This window comes from Vulpes vulpes, chromosome 14 (assembly GCF_048418805.1).
Source record: "Vulpes vulpes isolate BD-2025 chromosome 14, VulVul3, whole genome shotgun sequence".
Lineage (NCBI taxonomy): Eukaryota > Metazoa > Chordata > Mammalia > Carnivora > Canidae > Vulpes > Vulpes vulpes.
Window position 1 is genome coordinate 30,929,417 of NC_132793.1, and position 22,112 is coordinate 30,951,528.

Below are 22,112 nucleotides of genomic sequence, written 5' to 3' on the forward strand. Positions count from 1 at the left end.
GGATGAGTAAGTTAGACTCGGGATGGGGGCTGGGGAAAACTGCATGGAGAGTAAAGAGCATCCCAAGAAGGGACCCTCGGAAGACCACTGCTTTGGGGAGGGGCCAAGTGTTTCCACACAAAGCTGACACGACTTGCCCATTTGCTGCAGCTATCAGACGTGGGCCCAAATGTGTAAACACAGAGGCCTGGGTAAGATTCCTGAATTGCCCAAGAAGAAGCCTGTTTGAGAGCCACGGGAGGGGAGGACCCCCTCTGAAGCAGATGCTAGCCCAGCTTCACATCCCCAGGAATGTCTCTGGAACAGAAAAGCTCAACCTCTTTAGAATGAAATGAGCCTAGGATCTCCTTCCAAAGAACTCCAGGGACTCCCGCTAACACCTTAAATGAGGGGCCACTCAGGGGACAGGACAAGCAGGAACCCCTAGACCCTGGAGACATGGACACAGACTGGGCCAGCCTACAGGCCTTCCCCAGGGACTCCTTACCTCACGGTGTCGGAGTTGCAAATTCTGGCCTTCATAGTACAAATTGTAGGTCTTCAGGTGCAGGAGAAGTTCGTTCCTAAGGGGAAAAATACAACAGGTGTAACATTCTCAGCTGAAGCCACTTGTAATGCAGCTGTTCCCTCTTTTCTCACCTTTAACCTGACCTCTCACCCAGCCCGGGTGTCTGCTCACACGTATGTATACACACACGTACACACACACAGCCTCATCTTTCCCCAGGATCCAGGTCAAGAATAGACCCCACCTAGAACAGACTGAGTGTAAGGAACACCTCCAGCAAAGCAAGGCAGGCCATGCCAGCCAACAAAGGCTGGCAGCTCTGACAACACTCTCCAAACTCAAGCCACATACACAATCCTCAATAAGGCACAGATTCCTAGAGGTAAACACACTATTAAGTCCACAGACAAGGTTTCTCTAGCCTCGACACTCTTTTCTCTGTCACGGGTGCTGTGAGTCAGATCAGGACAATTGCAGGCTTTCATGAGACTTCTAGCTGTTCAGAAATTTAAAAGGGACAGGTCGTCTGGACCTATTGACTTATGCTTCATAGACATGACCTTATGGCATGTTAAAAAACTTACAAACTCAGGCACCTGGGTGGCTCAGTGGTTGAGTGTCTGCCTTTGGCTCAGGTCGTGATCTTGGGGTCCTGGGATCAAGTCCCCCATCGGGCTCCCTACAGGGAGCCTACTTCTTCCTCTATGTCTCTGCCTCTCTCTGTGTGTCTCTCATGAATAAGTAAATAAAATCTCAAAAAAAAAAAAACTTACAAACTTCCATCGACAGTGGAGCGGACGAATAAAGGGAGCTGTAGCCACACAGTGGAATATTACACAGCAACAAGAATATGAATGAGTGGCACACAACACGTATGACACTCACAGACATTATGTTGAGTAAAAGAAGCCTGAGACCAAAGGCCATGTATTATATGATGTCTTTTATATCAAGTTAAAATGGGTGCTCGAATTCAGGATAGCAGCTCACCTTGGGAACAGTACCACAAAGGAATATGAGGGGATTCTGGGCCCTGGCAATATGCTGTTCTACGACTTTTTATCTCTTTATTCTATTCTAAGTGCTCTTTCAGTTTATTTAAAAAAAAATTGGGGGGGGTTATGCCTGGCTGGTTCAGTGGGAGGGGCATGTGACTCTTGATCTCAAGGTGATGAGTTCAAGCCCCATGTTGGGTGCTTAAATAAATAAACCTTAGAGGCACCTAGGTGGCTCAATCAGTTAAGTATCTTCTTTGGCTCAGATGTCATGATCTCAGGGTCCTCGGATCGAGCCCCCTATTGGGCTCTCTGCTCAGTGGGAAGCCTGCTTCTCCCTCTTCCTCTGCCTGCCACTCCCCCTGCTTATTCTCTCTCTTTCTCTCTCTCTCTCTCTTTCTCTTTCTCTGCCAAATAAGTAAATCTTTAAAATAAATAAATAAAATTTTAAAAATTTCTTAATTTGCAAACGTCCCTCTGAAGCCTTGTATCAGGTCTCCTTAGCTGTTAAATCCCCTGGTTGCCAGGTGGGGCCTTGGAAACACACCTCTACTGAACAAGAGGGAGCAAGGACTTCCCACCTTTGTGATCAGGAGAAGCCCTCATCAAACCTAAGAAAAAACTGCTCAAGTTTTATCTGAAAGTGCATGCTAGCACAAGAGAGCCAGGAAACGAGGGCCTTGAAGAGGTCGCCATGTGCTCTTGCCTATGTTCAGGCAAGAGGCCACAAAGCTTGGTTTCTCTGAATCCAGCCACTCAATGCAGCAATTTGGGGCCACACGAGAGGTCAACGCGGGCTTGAAATTCCAAGAAGCTCCTGACAAGTTAAACCTAGAAGAATCAGAGTAATTCTATGCAAGCCTAAATGAATTAGTGAAAAATGTGACTCCAAATAATTTAACACAAAAGCTGTTTGGTACTTTTGAACACACAGATCTAAAATTACTGGCCAGTGGAGGTCGCCGGGGCAATCCCTCAATGAAGAGATAGGAACGATCCATAGTTCACACAACTGTGTGTCTGTATATGGCCAAATATGTGTAAAGGAATTAAAACAATTTGGTCTCAGATAAGTTAAACATTCAGTTCAGATAGAGAGCAGTCAGTATGAACAAATCTCTCTTCTGGACATAAAAATATGTCCTCAAACTTATCATTTGAAAACATCCATTTTGGCTCACATTGGCAAAAAATATGAGCTCAAGAGATTTTAGTGCATATAAAGCAATGAAACTGTCTCCTATTCAGGGGCACCTGTGCCCATTTTAGTCAGGACCCCAGCAGCACAGGGACACAAGTCAGCTGGGACTCCCTCAGGGGACACCAATAGACAGCACAGTGGGCAGCCGCCACTACTTCCTCTTCTTGCAAGTCCTCTAGGACACCATCTCTCTTGAGCCCCCAAAAGTGCTGTGTCTTGAAGGTCCCCTTTATTTGCTGTCCCTGGCCAGTCTCTGGGGTCGTGTTTTTATCTACAACACCAACCCTGCTATGCTTTCACTGGTTCACACTCAGCTGCTTCACTACTTCTCACACACAGAAGCCCCTGTCAGCCAGGTACAGAAGAAGCTCCTCTGCCAGGGGCTTCCATCCACGTGGGACTGGCCACTGAGGACATAAGACTAAAGTAAAAAATCTTACTTGGAGATGTATTTATCTTGTCCACATGGGACTAGGGAGGTTTGGTGACTATAGTCCATTCTTCTGTTCTCTTTTCATCAGAAGGGGAGACCTATATTTGAAAAAAGACACAGGTCAAAGTCAAGTTGGGTCCTAAGGAACTCAGCAGAACTTGGGCCAGGGGAGGGGACACATGACTCTCTGTTGCCACCCCAGATCCGCAGCTTGGGCTGACCCAGGGTTGGTGAGATATCACACTGCTGGCTGCTTTCTCTGCTTACCACAGCCTCTGGGGGAAAAACACCCAAAAGAGAGATGACAACCCTTGGACAGCCCCAGAACAAATACTCCAGTCACAAAGAATATTGAAACCCAAGGTGGTCCCAAGGGTGACCAATGATTCTTCCCTGAAGAGATCTTCACAACACAGAATAGAGATTTGTCTGACTGGGAAGGTTCAAATTTGACTACAGTACACTAAAGATTGGTCAACCACCTAAAAATGCCCAAATAGAGCTGGGCTCAATAAATCAAGCATATACATCTATAATCACCATTAAAATATAATCATGTTAAAAAGGCAATTAATTACCTGGGAAAATGATAATACATTACAAAAACCATGAGTTCAATTTTGTTTTTTTGTTTTTTTGTTTTTATGAGTTCAATTTTGTTTAAAATGTATGTAAGCAAAAATATATATATGTAAGTATAAAATATGCATATACATACATTTATATGAATGGATATATATATTCAGATATTCAAATATATATGTCAGGGTTTCTTAACCTCAGCACTACTGACATTTGGGAGTAAATCATTCTTTGTTGTGGGGGCTGTCCTGTGCATTGGAGGATATTTAGCAGCACCCTGGCCTCTACCCACTAGATGCCAGCAGCACCACCCAGTCATGACAATCAAAAATGTCTTTGGACATTACCCAGCATCCCCTATGGGCTAAACTGCCCCCAGTTAAGAACCTCGGGCATATGTATATCTGTATATTAATGAATGAAGGATCGGCTTTCTTTGGGTAATAGCATTACCCAAAAGTTTTTTCCAACATTTTATTATGAGAATTTTCAAATGTAAAGATGAAGAATAACACAATGAACAGCCATGTGTGTATGGCTATTCTACCCTTAACGCTTACTATTATTTTTCTTTATCACACATCCGTCCAGCTCTACACTCCTTTATCTAGTCAACAATCCACTTTTTTTTTTTAAGATTTTATTTATTTATTCATGAGAGACAGAGAGAGAGAGAGGCAGAGACACAGGCTCTGCCTCACACAGAGAGAGGGAGAAGCAGGCTCCATGCAGGGAGCCTGACGTGGGACTCGATCCTGGGTCTCCAGGATCACAGCCTGGGCTGAAGGTGGCGCTAAACTGCTGAGCCACCGAGGCTGCCCCAATCCACCTTATTTTTTATGCATTTCAAAATAAATTACACAGAAAAGTTTCATAATTTAAGAAGATTGAAACCATATCAAGTGTCTTCTCTGACCACAATGGTATGAAACTAGAAATCAACAGTTGGAGGAAAACTGGAAAATCAATGAATATGTGGAAATTGAACAACACACTCCTAAACAACCAATGGTTCAAAAAGAAAATCAAAATTAAAGCAAAAAATATCCGGAAACAAACAAAAATGGAAATACACCAAAAGTTATAAGATACAACAAGAGCAGTTCTAAGAGGGAACTTTTATAGCAATAAATACCCACATTAAGAAAAAAGAAAGATCCCAAATAAACAACTTCAAGGAACTAGAAAAAGAATAAATTAAGCCCAAAATTAGAAGAAGGAAGGAAATAACAAAGATCAGAGCAGAAATAAATGAGGGACCAGGAAAACAATAGAGAGGATAAATGAAACTAAGCTGTTTTTTTTAAGATTTTATTTATTTATTCATGAGAGACACACACACACACACAGAGAGAGAGAGAGAGAGAGAGAGAGAGAGGCAGAGACAGAGGTAGAAGGAGAAGGAGAAGCAGGCTCCATGCAGGGAGTCTGATGTGGAACTTGATCCCAGGCCTCCAGGATCATGCCCTGAGCCGAAGGCAGGCACTAAACCTCTGAGCCACCCAGGGATCCCCTAGCTGGTTTTTAGAAAAGATAAACAAAATTGACAAACCTTTAGCTAGATTAAGAGAAAACGCAAATGAACAAAATTAGACATGAAAAGGAGACATTGTAACTGACACTAGAGAAATAAAAAGGACCTTAAGAGACTACTATGAACAATTAAATGCTAACAAATTGGATAACCTAGAAAAATAAGTTCCTAGAAACATATAACTTACCAAGACTGAGTCATCAAGAAAAAAAAAAATCTAATAGACCAATAATGAGTAAGGTTGAATTAGTAATCAAAAACCTCACAGGTTTTGAAAAGCAAAGCAAAGCCCAGGACTAGATGGCTTCAGTGGTGAATTCTACCAACCATTAAAGAAGAATCAATACCAGTCCTTCTCAAACATTTTCAAAAAACTGAAGAGGGAGGACATTCCCAAATTCATTTTATGAGGCCAGCGTTGTTCTGATATCCTTATAACCAGGTAAACATACTACCAGAAAAGAAAACCACGGGCCAATATACCTGATGAGTGTAAATGTAAAAATTCTCAACAAATCAAATTCAACAGTGCATGAAAAAGATCATACAACATGATCAAGTGGGATTTATCCCTGGGATACAAGGATAGTTCCACACATGGAAATCACAGATGATCACCTCAGCAGATGCAGAAAAAGCATTTGACAAAATTCAACATCCTTTCAACAAAAACTCAAACCAGTTAAGTATGGAAGGAATGTACCTTAATCATAACACAGAGCCAGATATGGCAAGCCCACAGCTAACATCATATTCAATGGTGAAAAACAAAACTTTTCTTCTGAGACCAGGAGCAAGACAAGGGTGCCCACTCTCACTGCTCCTACTCAACACAGTACTGAAAATCTTTGCCAGAGCAATCAGACAGTAAAAGTAAATAAAAGGAAAGAAAGTAACATTGTCAGGTCCTGGGCCGAAGGCGGCACTAAACTGCTGAGCCACCCAGGCTGCCCAAATAGGATTAATTTAACCAAGTTTGTGATAGATCTGTACGCTGGAAGTTAAATGACAGTGATGAGAGAAATTGAAAAAAATACAAATAAATGGAAAGATATCCCATGTTCATGGATCAGAAAACCATTGTTAAAATGTCCATGCTACCCAACGTCATCTCTTAATCAACATAATCCCATAATCAAAATTCCAGTGGCATTTTTCACAGAAACAGAAAAAATAATCCTGAAATTTATATGGAACAACAAAAGAATTCAAATAGCCAAACCAATCCTGAGAAAGAACAAAGCTGGAGGCATCACACTTCCTGATTACAAACTGTACTACAAAGCTTTAGCAACCACAACAGTATGACGCTGGCACATAGACCAATGGAACAGAATTTAGAGCCCAGAAATAAACCCATGCACATATAATTAATATTTGACAAGAAAGCCAAGAATATTCAATTGGGGAAGAACAGTCTCTTCAATGAATTTTGGAAAAATTGGAAACTCACATGCAAAAGAATGACATTTGACCCTTACCTTACACCAATCACAAAAATTAACTTGAGGGGCACCTGGCTGGCTCAGCTGGTATAGCATGTGACTCTTGAGATCATGAGTTAAAGCCCCATGTTGGGTATGCAGCCTACCTTTTTAAAAATTAACTTGAAATGAATTAGACTTAAATGTAAAACCTGAAACTGTAAAACTCTGAAGAAGAAAACAGAACAAGATTTCCTTGGCATTGGTCTTGGCAACAATTTTTTGTATATGACACCCAAATCATGAGCAACAAAAGTAGAAATAAATAAATGGGACTACATAAAACTAAAAAGCTTCTGTACAACAAAGGAAACAATCAGCAAAATGAAAAGGCAACCTACAGAATGGGAGAAAATATTCGCAAACCATACATCTGATAATGGGTTAATATCCAAATTATAGGGATCCCTGGGTGGAGCAGCGGTTTGGTGCCTGCCTTTGGCCCAGGGCGCAATCCTGGAGACCCGGGATCGAATCCCACGTTGGGCTCCCGGTGCATGGAGCCTGTTTCTCCCTCTGCCTGTGTCTCTGCCTCTCTCTCTCTCTCTGTGTGACTATCATAAATAAATAAAAAAATTAATAAAAAAATATCCAAATTATATGTGGAACACATAGAACTCCATAGCAAAGGAAACCAAATAATCCAATTAATAAATGGGCAGGGGACCTAAGTAGACATCTTACCAAAGAAGACATACAAATGATCAACAGGCACATGAAAATATGCTCAGTATCAGAATCATTAGGGAAATGCAAGTCAAATCCACAATGAGATACCATCATATTTTTGTTAGAATGTTTAACAATAAAAAGACATGAGATAACAAGTGTCAATAAGGATGTGGAAAGATTGGAACCCTTGTGCACTATTGGTGGGAATGTAAGATGGTGTTGCCACTGTGAACAACAGAATGGCAGCTCCTCAAAGAGTTAAAAATAGAAATACCATATGATCTAGCAATTCCACTTCTGGATATGTATCCAAAAGAATTGAAAGTAGGATATTGAAGAGATATTTATACATCCATGTCCATAGTAGCATTAATCACAATAGCCAAAATGTAGAAGCCATTCAAGTCTCCATCAACAGATGAATGGAGTAACAATGTATGGTAGACACATCCCATGGAATATTATGCAGCCTTAAAAAAGAAGGGAATTCTGACATGTGCTACAACATGGAAGAACCTTGAGGACATTCTGCTAAGTGAAATCAGCTGGCAACAAAAGGACAAATACTGTATGATTCCACTAATAGGAAGTCTTCAAAGCATCAACATCATAGAAGCATAAAGTAGAAAGTTGGTTGCCAAGGCTGGAGCAGAGGGAGAATTAGTGTTCAACAAGTAGAGTTTTCATTTTGCAACCTTAAGAGTTCTGTGGATGGATGGGGGGTTGCTAGGACAACAATGCGAATATCTTTAATGCCACTGAACTGTGCACTTAAAAATGATGAAGTTGATACATATTTTATGTGTATTTCGCCATGATATAAAAGAAAATGGAAGAGGGAGGCAGAAAAGCCAGTGTGATGGTGATACAACATGAAAAGGAAACAATCTGCTGTTGCTGGCTTTGCTGGCTTTGAAGCTAGAGGAAGAGGGGCACAACCCAGGGAATGTGGTGGCCTCTAGAAGCTTAAAAGGACAAGCAAATGTATTTTTCCCTGGGTTTTTTAGAAAAGAACAAAGCCCTGCTGACACCTTGATTTTATTCCAGTGAGACCCCCATAGCTACTGACCTACAGAACCCTAAGATAATAAATGTATGTGGTTTTTTTTTAAAGATTCCATTTATTTATTCATGAGAGACACACAGAGAGAGGTGGGGGTGGGGGGCAGAGACAGAGGCAGAGGGAGAAGCAGACTCCATGCAGGGAGCCCAATGTGGGACTCAATCCCGGGACTCCAAGACCATGCCCTGGCACCAAACGGTTGAGCCACCCAGGGATCCCTGCAAAAAAAAAAAAAAAAAAAGGAGGAGGAGGAGGAAAAAGGAAAGAGAATCAGACTGGTGAGAAAGTTGCTTTTTTTTTTTTTTTTTAAATAACAATTACCCATAACTGATGAGTACCCATTTTTTTTTTAAAGTACCCTTTCTATCCCTGGGTGGTGCAGCGGTTTAGCGCCTGCCTTTGGCCCAGGGCGCGATCCTGGAGACCCGGGATCGAATCCCACATCAGGCTCCCGGTGCATGGAGCCTGCTTCTCCCTCTGCCTGTGTCTCTGCCTCTCTCTCTCTCTCTCACTGTGTGCCTATCATAAATAAATAAAAAAATTTAAAAAAAAAATAAAAAAATAAAGTACCCTTTCTAAGACCAAAACAAAAGGGAGGCAAACCATAAGAGACTCTTAACTCTAGGAAACAAACTGAGGGTTGCAGGGGGTGGGGAGATGGGGTAACTGGGTGATGGGCATTAAGGAGGGCACATGATATAAGGAGCACTGGGTGTTGTGTGCAACTGACGAATCACTAAACTCTACCCCTGAAACTAATAATACAGATTATGTTAGTAAATTGAATTTAAATTTTAAAAAAGAAAGTACCCTTTCTATGTATCTTTAAATTTCCACATTTAACATTTATTGTGTGCCTAACGTGCCACGTTTGCATTTACTGATGGTGATTCAACAGCAAAATGACCAGGCACAGCCCTGCCCTCAAAATGTAATAAGAGATGGAGAGGAGATTGTTCTAGCAAGGAAAGCAGGTGCTATGACAGCACACAGAAGGACACCTAATCTGGACTTGGGGGCGGGGTGGTCCCAGGGGCATGCTGGAGGAAGTAAGCTCTAGGCTGAGACCTCAGGGATGAGGTGGAGCTGGAAAAGTGCAGGGCAGAGTAGTCAAGCTGGAAGAAGCATGCACCCCAGAGCTGTGCAAGATGCGGCGGGGCCCTTCTGGGACCTTGACCACGTCGAGGAGTTTGAGGTACCATGGGAGGTGTGGTAGGCTGAATAAAGGTCCCAAAGATACTAGGGTCCTACGCCTGGAGTCTGAGTGTTACCTTATATGGTACAGGGCCCCCCTTGGGTGTGATTAAATTGAGGTCCTTGAAATGGGGAGATGATCCTAGGTTACCTGGGCGGGCCCGAAATGTAATTACAAGTGTCCTTGTAAGAGAGGCAGAGGGAGTTTCTGGCACACTGACCCCAGCTGGGGGGCGCGGGGAGGTACCATGCTGGATGGGGATGCAGAGAGGGGCCATGAGCTAAGGAACAAGGCTCGCCTGGTCAGAAGGGCAAGCAAATGATTTTCCCCTCAAGGCCCTCCTGACACCAGGGTTTGGGCCCCAGGAAACCAACCGACATCAGACCTCTGGCCTCCAGAATGTGAGAATCAATTTGTTGTTTTAAACCACCCCGTCTAGCATCACTTTTACAGTGGCCACACGGAAACAAGAGGAGAGTGTGACCGCACTTGAACTTCAGACCGGTTGCCCCATCCTGCCTACTTTGAGAAAGGATTGTGGAAGAGAACAGAGGCAGGCAGGGGCCTGACCCAGGGAGGGGGCGATGGGGCAGAGTCACATGTCTGCAGGGTTTAAAGAGATGGAGGGAAAAGTTGTGATGCACCAATAAAAAGGTTTGGGAAAGGGCCTGCTGCCAGGTTCGCTGTGGGGTTAGAAGCAGAGCCCAGGATGCTGCCCAGGCTGCTGCCGGCGAGGACAGCGACACGGGAGTAGTGCCACGTTCACACGTGCCAAGTTGAGGAACATGGGCTGGCTTTGAGACATACCCATGGAACCCTCTGGTGCAGATGACAACAAGCCCAGCCAGGTCTGTGGCCCAGGAAGGTGACAGCATGGAGCTCCCAGCGAGGGAGGTAGGACAGCATAGAGGGCTGAGGGAGCAGGGCTCTCATGCGTCCAGTAGGTCCGTGATGGGCAGAGGAATAAAAGTCCCTGGAAGAGGAGGGAGACACGCTGCCCTGGAAGCCAAGAGAATAAGGTGCCTTGAAAAGGAGGCTGGTCAACAGAACCAGGAGCTGGTGGTAGGAGCCCAAGGAAGAAAACCCGGAGCAACCTGTGAGAGTCATGGGGGAACCTCAGCCAATTCAATTCCACAGCCTGGCTGGTGCAGAAATCAGATTAGCAGTGCCCGGCCTATGTCTGTCCATCTACCCATCCGTCCTTCCATCCCTGCTCCCATCCCCCAAGAATCACATCACTTTTATTCATAATCTTCCATCTCCTTCTTTTCCTTCTAATTCTGCAGCTAATCTTCTAATTCACAGATCAGATTTTCTGCAGGACTCTCTCTTTTGTTCACTGCCTCCATCGTAAGCTATAATTTAGTAATTTTGTTTTGCATCTGAAAGCAGTCTGTCCTGTTCTTAAGACAATTCCCTTTGATAGCACGCCCTCTTAAATCTACTGAGCATGCCAATTAGAGAATTTAAGTCTTCTCTACAGTTATTAAAACTAGTTGGTACTTGAGAAAAAATAGGCAAATCAATGAAACAATATGGTATACAGAAATAGACCCAAATATATTTGGGAACATAGAATGTGGGGTGCATTTCTAAATAGTAAGAGAAAGACAGATTAATTTTTAAAATGTTGCTGGAGGGACACCTGGGTAGCTCAGTGGTTGAGCTCTGCCTTTGGCTCAGGTCATGATCCTGGAGTCCCGGGATCGAGTCCTGCATCAGGCTCCCTGAATGGAGCCTGCTTCTCCCTCTGCCTGTGTCTCTGCCTCTCTCTCTCTCTCTCTCTCTCAGGAATAAATAAATAAAATCTTATTTTAAATGTTGTTGGACAAATGAATGGCCTTTGGAAAGGGGAAGCTGGGGAAGCTAGGTCCCTTACTCCTTCCACCAAAAAATATCATAGATGAATAAAAAATTTAAACATTAAAACATAAAATGCTTGAAGGAAACACAGGATATATATAAACTTGAAGTGGGAAAAATTTTCCTATGAAAGACCCAAAATCCAGAATGCACAATTGAAAAAAAAAAAAGAAATGGAACCAATCTATAAAAATTTCCAACTTCTGTTTAGAAATAAAATTTTTCCCTATCCAAAGTCAAAAGTCAATGACTTTTGGGAGAAATGTTTTTTGGGAGAAATGTGTTTTGGGAGAAAACATTTATAATATATATGACAAAGGGCTAAGGCCACTAATTTGTAAAAAAAATTTTTTTTTAAGATTTTATTTATTTATTCATGATAGAGAGGGAGAGAGAGAGAGGCAGAGACACAGGCAGGGGGAGAAGCAGGCTCCATGCCAGGAGCCTGATGTGGGACTCGATCTCGGGACTCCAGGATCACACCCTGGGCCAAAGGCAGGCACCAAACCACTGAGTCACCTAGGGATCCCCTAATTTGTAAAATTAATAAATCCCTAAGAAAAAGATTCTAGACCCAATAGGAAATTGGGCAAAGAATATGAACAGTTAATTCACAGAAAAATAAATACAAATAGTTAATAGACTTATGAAAAGATGTCCAACCTCCTTAATCACTTTTTTTTTTTTTTCTTGCCAGATTGGTATAACTCAAGTAGTCTGATGGCCCAAACGTGAGGATCTTCCAAGGTTCCATCGCTACCTGTCGGGTGATCTTAGCAAGGCCATCACTATGTATCAGACCTACTGGCTCATGTTGTCCAATCTTTATCTCCAACCTGAACTTCTCCCCACTTTTTTTCTTACTTTTTCAAATCTTGAGTTAGGAGTCTTAGGAAAAATACTTAAAGCCTACCACATTGTTGAATTAAAACTATAGGTAACTGATTCTAGGACCCAATCCCCTCTTTGTCTGTCTCAAGGAAAACATCTGCATCTCTCTTCAGAAATTTTCCAACCAGCACCACAAATCACGGGCTACTTCCAATCAGTTGGGGTTTGGGGGGTGGGGTACAATTGGGCGGCGGGGGGGCAGGGGAACCAGCTAAATGGACATTCACTTTAAGGCAAACACAGCAGCAAAGCTAACAAAGGGCCGGAAATTTAGAGTTCAGTCTGATATTCCTTAAACAGAGTATTGTTCCTCACATAAGGAAGGGTCAGAGGAAGATGGTTGATGGGGCCGGAATGTACATTCCGTGGGACACTTCCTCCCAGGGCGCGTGCCAAAATCTGCAGCCTTGGAGTGAGGGATTTGTTCAGATGGCTGGTTCCAACTCTTCTGCCTTCTCTGATATTATCAAGAATTTATGGAGGAGGGCAGCCCGGGTGGCTCAGCGGTTTAGCACCGCCTTCAGCCCAGGGCGTGATCCTGGAGACCCGGGATCGAGTCCCACCTCGGGCTCCCTGCATGGAGCCTGCTTCTCCCTCTGCCTCTGTCTCTGCCTCTGTGTGTGTGTGTGTGTCTCTCATGAATAAATAAAATCTTAAAAAAAAAAAAAAAAGAATCTATGGAGGACTCCGAGACTCCAAAATGCCTTGTGAGAATCATTTACAAGCAACGCTTCCACGGTGCCTTGAGAACACCGAAAGTGGTACCAACTCTTTAAGGAAGAGAGAGCAGGTGGGGCTTCCCTTGTGGGCCAGCATCTCAGACACAGAACTGAAACAGCTCACAGCTCCCCACTCAAAAAGAAGGGAGAGAAAGGGACCCAAATGAAAGGATGACTTTGACACGAGACACACATTTTATAGAAAAATAATTATTAATTATTCATAAAAAATAATTTTTAACGTGGAGCTGCTTTTTGGAAGCCTGTATCATATTTAAACCTTCCTACCCCATAGGAACACAGTCCTTCACCCCTCAAGAATTCTAAATCAGTACAACTTTCCTGTAGAAAAAGACTTTGAGGGATCCCTGGGTGGCGCAGCGGTTTGGCGCCTGCCTTTGGCCCAGGGCGCGATCCTGGAGACCCGGGATCGAATCCCACGTCGGGCTCCCTGTGCATGGAGCCTGCTTCTCTCCCTCTGCCTATGTCTCTGCCTCTCTCTCTCTCTGTGACTATAATAAATAAATAAAAATTAAAAAAAAAAAAAAAAAAGAAAAAGACTTTGAGAGGCAAAATATATATGGAAGCATGTCTGCTAAAATGTCTGGAGATGTGTGTGTCATTGGGCTTGCCAGGTTGGGACATGGGCCTCCCAGGCCTCAGTCACGTTGGAGACCCACTGGGGCCACCAGCTAGTCAGTCTTTCCTTCTGGCACTGACTTCATGCCTTGGCAGAATGTTCAAGGCTCTCCTTGGCTCCATCAAATGCCTGGGCAGTACCATGTGCCTTGCTAGTGGAACCTAGTGTGTTTCACGGGAAGACCCCTCCATTACTTCCTGCTTGTACAACCTTCCCTAAGATCCAAGACAACGTTTTGACAATGGGAAGGTTCCTAAAAGCCATTGGAGGTGATGACATCCCAGCCACAGAGAACTTTCTGGGCCTGCTTTTCAAGCTCTGTGAGTACACCTGTGCTCCTCTACAGACCCAAGCAAACTCACATGCTCCCTAGACCCTTATCCAAAACTTAGCCACCCCTTCAAAGTATCCCCGCTGCCCCTGGGCAGTGTCAGGGGACAGGTGCTCACACTCAGCCTGTCCTTCACAGCACTTAGCACCACGCAGAAACCATCCCTCTGGTGTTTCTTTCACCTCCTGGGCCTGGAGCGTCCCCTTTCTGGACCCCAGCCCCCAGCCTGTGCCTCTCTCCTATGAATCTTCCCATTATCACTACATTCTCAAGGGAGGGAGTGGATTACTGATGTCTCAGGCAAAAGGATTCCTAGAAGCAGGCCCCAAACAAGGATTTTTGGGGACACCTGAGTTACTGAGGAAGCATCTTCAAGAGAAATGTGTAAGCAAGTGAGGGAAGCAGGACGGTGCTCAGTGAGCAGGGTTCTGTGGGAGTCCAGCCACAGCCTGATCCTGGGGGGCTCTGCGGTGGGGGTAACTCCACAGAGTTGTCCCCCCTTCAGACAGGCTGGCCTGCCTCTGTACCCCCATCTAGGCTGTCTGGGGCTGAGAGCTGCCCCGGGGGAGGTGGGAGTTGAATTTCCCAGGCGTTGTCCCACGGAGACTCTTCTCTGGACTCAGGAGCAACTAAGCAGGGACACCTGGGTGGCTCAGTGGTTGAGCATCTGCCTTTGGCTCAGGGCGTGATCCCAAGCTCCTGGGATCAAGTCCGGCATCAGGCTCCCCACAGGGAGCCTGCTCCTCCCTCTGTCTGTGTCTCTGCCTCTCTCTGTGTGTCTCTGATGAGTAAATAAATAAAATCTTAAAAAAAAAAAAAAAGATTCACAAGCAATCCACTTTCTCCCACCCACCCTCCAGCCGGGAGAAGCAGCTGTGCCAGAGCCCTGGTCCAATCAGAGCCCTGCAGCTGTGGCATGAAGGGACCCCTCCCTCTTCCCTCCCACAGACCCTCTCCCTCTCAGTGTCTCCAGCAATCCCCCCCCAAGAATAAATGAGGGGCCACGCAAGCCCTTGGAAGTCACCAGCCTGGCTTCCGGGGAGGAAGGCAAATATTAGGCACTCTAGAAGTTCAAGGAGGTGGGAGGTGGCATTCAAAGCTCCCTTCAAAGAGGACAAAATCTCCTATGTTCTGGGCTTTGGGCTCCTCCAAACTCCAGTGCCCTCCTCCCTTTCTGTGTGCCTGGAGAGCACCCCAAGGTACATGTGGCCTCAGCAGCCCTGGGATGCCGGCTATTCCCTACAGTTCCTGTTCCAGCCTGCAGGGCCGAGGCTCTCATCTTATGAATCAACTGGTAAGTCCCCAGAGGGAGAAGGGCAAACACAGGACAGAAAGGTTGGCAACACCCTGGCAGGAAAGTCCAGAGGACACCAAGAACCCCACTTTGTTTCACGGTCTACACGGTCTTCCTGGTGGCCCAGCGGGAGCCAGACTTGACCTCGGCAACAGGGGTGGGATGGGAAGGTTCGGGGGCAACAGCCAGTTGACAGGACCCAGGCAGCCCCAGTCCCTAAGTTCAGTTAGGAAAACAAAGCAGGTTCAGGGAAGGGAGGCTTTCCACAAATTCCCAGAGGGGCAAACCCCACAGAGCCACCCTCTGACCAATGGGAGGGACATGCAGTCTGCAAGGCCTCAGCAGAAACCAGAGCGGGAAGGAGAAGCAACTGGCCTCGAGACACCCAACAGCTCAGAGGTTCTAATTCTAGATGCTCATCAGACTCTCCCTGGGTGAGGACGGGTGGGGGAGGAGGAGGGTGAGAGGGGTTGGTTTAAGATTCCTGATGTCCAAACTGCAACCCCTACCCCTTACATCAGACCCTCTGGAAGGGGCCCAGGCAGGAGCATTTTTATGGCCTTCCCAGGTGGTGCCAAAATACAATCAGAGCTGAGAAGGACCTAGAGATCTGATAGGGATTCATCTCGTAACTCAGGTGACTGAGTAACTCAGGTGCCCTCAAATTCATCTCAAAGCAGCCTTTCAGGGATGGAAGGAATAGAATTTTCTTTCTTTCTTTTTTTTTAAGATTTTATTTATTTATTCATGAGAGACAGAGAGAGATTGAGGCAGAGACAGAGGCAGAGGCAGAGGGAGAAGCAGGCTCCATGCAGGGAGCCGGATGCGGGACCCGATCCTGGGACTCCAGGATCATACCCTGGGCTGAAGGCAGCCCTAAACCACTGAGCCACCTGGGCTGCCCGGAATAGAATTTTCTAAAAGCAAACTGAGCCGGGTCTTCAGCAACCCCCTCCCCAATACTAATATTTTAAAGGGGTGAGAGGGCAGTGGAGAGCATCCCAAAGGGTCAGTGAACGCAAGGACAGAGCTAGCTGATGCAAAGGGCCTCCATCATGCAAACCAGGACACCACCACACCACAGAAGCCAGGAAGCCAGCCCAGGGCCCCAGAAACAAAGGAAATGCTCACTGGAGGCCCACAGCTTCCCCTTTTGGGGCCTGTCCCCACTTCTCTGAATCCTGCTCTGCCACTGCTGTCAGTGTTGGGGGGTGGGGGGGGGGAGGCACGGAATAATCTGGAGCTCCTGGGTTGGAGTAGAAAGTTATCCTATACAGTGCTTCATACTATAGTGCTAAAGACTACCTCATCAGGTCTCCTGAGGGACTCTGCTTTGTAACCAAGCAGTGACAGAGGAGATAGGGCTGACCCCTGTGTACTTCAGCCCCTTGGTATAGGGGCAGGAAGGAGCGTCGATGGCAAACAGGAAACCCCAGCCCTATTGCGCCACACGAGGAAGGAGACTAGAGCTGTGGCCTGGGACCCTGCCAAGTTCTAGAGATTACCAGAGATACCACCTCCTGGTTCCTGAACCTGAACCTGTCCCAGACATGGGCAAAATTCAGGCTGCCGAGAAAGGAAATGGCACACTTTACCTTCCACCTTTATTCAATAAAAGGTCTGCTGGTTGGCAAGGCCCAGGTCCTCTGTGGGACCTGTTCACCTCACTGATCCTCCCTTTCCTGAATGTACCTCCTCTGACCCCCAGTGACCCAGCCACACAGCTCCCCCAGTCACTCCACTCAGAAAGCATCTGGCACCAAACACCACCAAAAGGGGAGCTAAGGTCAAGTGTCCTGAGTGTATGCTGTTCTTTCTCAGCTTTACATTTAACTGTGAATAAAAGGCTTTGCTAATCCCCACCCAAAAAGCATGCTAAGCATCAGGAAAGGGGGAGTGGAACCTCTTACTTGGTAAGAGGTTGGCAGGTGGAAAAGAGCATAGCTCGGGGATCCCTGGGTGGCTCAGCGGTTTAGCACCTGCCTTCAGCCCAGGGCGTGATCCTGGAGTCCCAGGATCGAGTTCTGCATCGGGCTCCCTTCTGGAGCCTGCTTCTCCCTCTGCCTGTGTCTCTGCCTCTGTGCGTGTCTCTCATGAATAAATAAACAAAATCTTTAAAAAAAAATGAAAGAGCATAGCTCAAGAGAACTAGCAGAAGTCTAGTCTCAGGAGGCACTTTGACACCTGTTGCCCCCACAAACCAGGAACAGAGCAATCACAAAATTATCACTGTGCTAATAATAAAACACCGGAAGTGAATAACAGCTACCATAAATGAGAGTTTACTGTGGGCGACCTAATATCTGCTTTGGCTTATTTACAACAAACCTATGGAGAAACCTTAATATCCCCATTTTTGCAGATGAAGCAAATGAGGCACAAGCAAGCCAAAGAACTGTCCCAAAATACACAGTCTGGAGCAGGTGGTGCTGGGGTCAAACCTGGGACCCTGCGAATCCTTGCAAAGCAGAACCCTCTGCTTTGAAGGGGGAAAAAAGAGTTTTAATGGGGCACCTGGGTGGCTCAGAAGCTGAGCATCTGCTTTCGGTTCAGGTCATGATCCCGGGGTCCTGAGATCGAGTCCCACATCAGGCTCCCCGCAGGAAGCCTGCTTCTCCCTCTGCCTATGTCTCTGTGTCTCTCATGAATAAATAAATAAAATCTTTAAAAAAAAAAAAAGTTTTCAGCTAAAACTCAACTGACCCAGCCATATCCTAGAGGAGTGGTTCTCATACTGGAGTCCAGAAGCCCCTGGAGGGCTCATTAGGTACATATTCCTCCCCCCCCACAACCGCCCCCTCCCCCAGCTTCTGATTCATCCTTTTGGATGAGGGCTGAGGATGTGCATTCCTAACAAGCAAGCTCCCAAGTGAGGCTGGCAGTGCCAGTAACCAGGCTCTAGAAGCTTTTCTTTGTCCCTTACAAGAAAGAACCCATGGGGAATGCTTTATCTTCACCATTTGACAGATGAGGAAACAGAAGGTCCCAGAGGTTAGGCAACTTGTCCCAGGTCACAGAGCCGACATGAAGCCCACTGCCCTGTCTGTGGTGCCCTGGCCAAGCACTGGATATGGGGGACCCTGAGCAGGGCAGGCAGGAACAGGCAGGCTTCGGCTGCCAGCCCCAGCGGGCCCTGGGGAGTCTGGGGAAGGAAGGCAAGTGAGTGAATGGCTGCACGGACAGGATGTCCATAGAGCAGACCCTGCAGGGGCCAGGGATAGAGACTCTGGCCATGGACCCAGGCACTTGCAATGTCACCGTGCCACACACCACAAGTCATATCTACCCTCTGTCCAAAGAATGAGCTACCCACCCCTCACGCTCAGTGGTCCCACAGACCACCTGCTCCCCCAACCCAGAAAAAGCCTGGGGCCTGACTGATGACAGGCACGCGGCCCCTGCTGACACCCATCCCAGGAGGCAGCCCCTGCCTGGACCATCCAGATGCGGAGCCGAGATTCCAGCCACGCCAGGCTCCCTGCAGGCAGCTTGATCTGACAAGCCCTGGCTCTTCCACTGCCAAACTGGGACCCTGGCCCGTTCTGCTCAGGCCTTCTGTGCACAGATCTGAGCCCCCAGTATGGCTGGGGCCATTCTGAGGAACTGGTCCTAGGATTCCCCCCAGAAGGGGCATGCCTCCCACTCGCCACCAGCGGGTGGTGGCCAGGTGAGTGACCTGGGAAATCACCACTAGTACTCACCCAATCACTTCACAGGCCCGGATGAGCCACTCCTTGTTTACAGAAAAGTCCCACCAGTGTCCACAAGTTTTTGACCTTCTGGATGGATGTTTAGAAAGAAACCTAAAGGCCCTTAATCTCATATCAGAGAACTAGGGTGTTGGAGCAGGACAAAAAACAATAATAATAAGGCATTAAGGAAGTAAAAACACTCCAGACAGAAAAAGCTCTGTGTGTGTGTGTGTGTGTGTGTGTGTGTGTGTGTGTGTGTGTATCTATGTGTAGAATTTAGACTCTGGCTCAGAGGAACCAGAGGTATAGAAAGCCAATCTTCCAATTCAACAGATCCACCAAGGAAGGCCCTGCCTCCCTATAGCAGCCTCTTCAACACCTTCAACCAGAGAGTTCTTGCCAAGACTACTCCCCCCACCCATGGGCTAAAGTTCAGCAATGTGCAAACTTCTGTATGGCTGAGCTGGCCTGAGGAAGCAGTGGGAAGTAGGTGGAAGCCACAGTGGCCCTAGTAAGGCAAACAAGAGGAAGCATTTCTTGACCTGCATCTCTCGAAACCAGGGCTATTTTATAGGTCAGTTTCATGGTCTACCTTGGGAAGGGCAAATTCAGCTTTCCTCCAGCCCAATAATTATGGGATCTAGGTGAAGCCCCATTCCACAGGGAGGCCCCAAGGCCTGTATCAGTGCCTATGCGGTCTGGAGTCAGTCTCAACTCTGCAGGGGACATACTGACCTAGCCAGGCAGGTGAGGGGGGCTGCCTCCAGCTCCCCACTTCCTACAAGCACAGGCTTCTTTCTGGCCACTCTTCCTGTTTACTGAGTGATTTCTCCGAGACTCATCTCTGACCTCACTTCCCCTTCCTCAGGGAACCCCAGCAGCTCTTCCTTTTTTGGTGCTATAGGCTAAGATCGAGCTTTGTGTGCAGAGATCTTGGGGTTTCTGCTCCTGGCTACCTGGGGCCAGGACTGGAAACCCCGAGAGCCAGGTTCACAGGCATCCCCCACCCCCATCCCACCCACCCCTTCCCCACTCCTACTCCCAGCCAAGATGAACAGGTTCCTTGCACTTTAGAAGCAGTCAGGAAGGGAGAGGAAAGGAAGGATCTAGCGTGCACTCAGCCCTCCCCTGGGGCAGCCATTGGGGGGCATCTTACAACCATCCTCCTTTCATTTCCTTAACACCCCATGTGTGGAAGAATTCACCCCCACACAGCAGATCTCAGGCCCTTCCTAGGGGAGGCTGCTCATTTGGGGGTTTCCAGAGCATTTCCAGGAGGCTGAGGGAGTTTTGAACAAAACCACGTCCACACCCTCCTCTGCCTGCCCTGCAACCAGCCGACTGACCCTAAAGAAAAATCAGCCCCATGAAACACAGAACTTCTCAAAATGGGCTTCAAAGGCCATTTCTGTAACATCTTTACACTTCGCCGACTGTCTAGAATTAAAAGAGCAGCCTCCCACTGGACAGAGAGAAAACAGGCAGAGCCAGGTAAAGAAACTTCCAGAGTCCAGTGGGCGAGTCTGTCCCTCCCACACCTAAATCCTCACACTGACTCGCTGGAGAGGCCCTTCTGGGAGCTCCCCTTCCAAGGAATGTAAAGCTTTTCTCACAGAACAAGGTGTCCCATTGAGAAGCCACTTGATCCACTCCCGTGACGTCAGAGCCACACAACCCGGTCTCCTACTTCTGGGTCCCGAAACTTCCCAACCCCCTTTTACCTCAGACTCAACCTGAAGCATACACACAGTCTCCCCTGCCCCCCAGCCCACTGCACCGTGTCCCGGGTAATCTTGTCATGTACACAAGAAAGCATCCGTTGTCTCAAATGTCTGTTATGATCAACTGTGAGATCCCATCTGGAGCTTCAGGAAGAGGGTGCCAACTACCTCAGGATACCACCCGTCTCTCCGGAGCACTTGAGGCCTCATGAACCCCACCAGCTGAAGTCCACCCTGCATGCCAGCCGGGCCACTCTGCCTGTGGACAGAATATTCGGGAGCCATACCCACGGCCTCCATGGTGAGGATTTAGCAGGGCCAGTTGAGCCCCAGGATCTGGAACACACAAAGGATGCTTGAAATTGAAATACTGAGGATGTTATTCTCAGTCTCTTCAAGAAAGATGGTCTCAACAAGCCACCTCTACGTGATTTGGACCTCACTCACTGCAGGACAGCTCTGAGGTTCAAGGCACGGTGAACCCCAAGCGCTCCCACGCAAACCCACCACAGAAGCCACTGCCTGAGGCCTGGGGCCCAACTGCCAGCAACCAGCAAGCCACCTGCGGTCAGCTCCGAGGCCAGGAGGCGGCATTCGTCAGTGCCTGGTCGCCGGCCTGCCCTGCCAGGCTGACGCGGAGGCCAGACCCCAGCCCCCACCCCAAGTGAGGATGGCAGGGGCGTGAACGGTGGCCGGGACCACGCGGCCCTGCCTGGAATGAAACCACTGGGACCTGGGCAGCCCGGGTGGCTCAGGGGTTCAGCGCCGCCTTCAGCCCAGGGCGTGATCCTGGAGATCTGGGATCCGGTCCCACATCAGGCTCCCTGCATGGAGCCTGCTTCTCCCTCTGCCTGTGTCTCTGCCTCTGTCTCTCTCTGTGTATTCTCATGAATAAATAAATAAAATCTTAAAAAAAAAAGAAGAAAAGAAACCACTGGGACCAAAACACGCCCACCACTCCATCACAGGGCTTTCTCTTTCTTTCCTTTCTATGACCTAAGTAAAACAAACATTTTTTTTATTTTTAAAACATAGATAAGCAAAAAAATTATTCCAAAAAAAGGACAGTTATCGAAGGATTCCACTTCTATGAGATACCTAAAATAGGCATATTCACACAGACAGTACGTGGAATTGAGGTTACCAGAGGCTCGAGGGTCAGGAATGGAAAGTTAATGTCTAACGGGTAGAGTCTTTGTGTGGGATGATGGGAAAGTCCTGGAGACAGTACTAGTGATGGTTGTACAACGCTGTGAGTACACTTAATGTCACTGCTGCGGTCTGAATGATTGTG

At 47.0% G+C, this 22,112-nt stretch overlaps 1 protein-coding gene across 3 annotated transcripts in view; it reads right to left on the bottom strand.

Moving 5' to 3' along the window:
- The window catches only part of RASSF2 (Ras association domain family member 2), a 43,278-nt gene that overhangs the window by 14,985 nt on the left and 6,181 nt on the right, over positions 1-22,112 (bottom strand). For all 3 annotated transcript variants that reach the window (XM_072736301.1, XM_072736300.1, XM_026012327.2), the window contains exons 3-4: positions 3,145-3,235; positions 488-563 (exon numbers count right to left, since the gene is read on the bottom strand). In XM_072736301.1, the coding sequence (XP_072592402.1) occupies positions 488-563; positions 3,145-3,203 (135 nt within the window). In that variant the 5' untranslated portion in view covers positions 3,204-3,235. The remainder of the gene's footprint in view (positions 1-487; positions 564-3,144; positions 3,236-22,112) is intronic.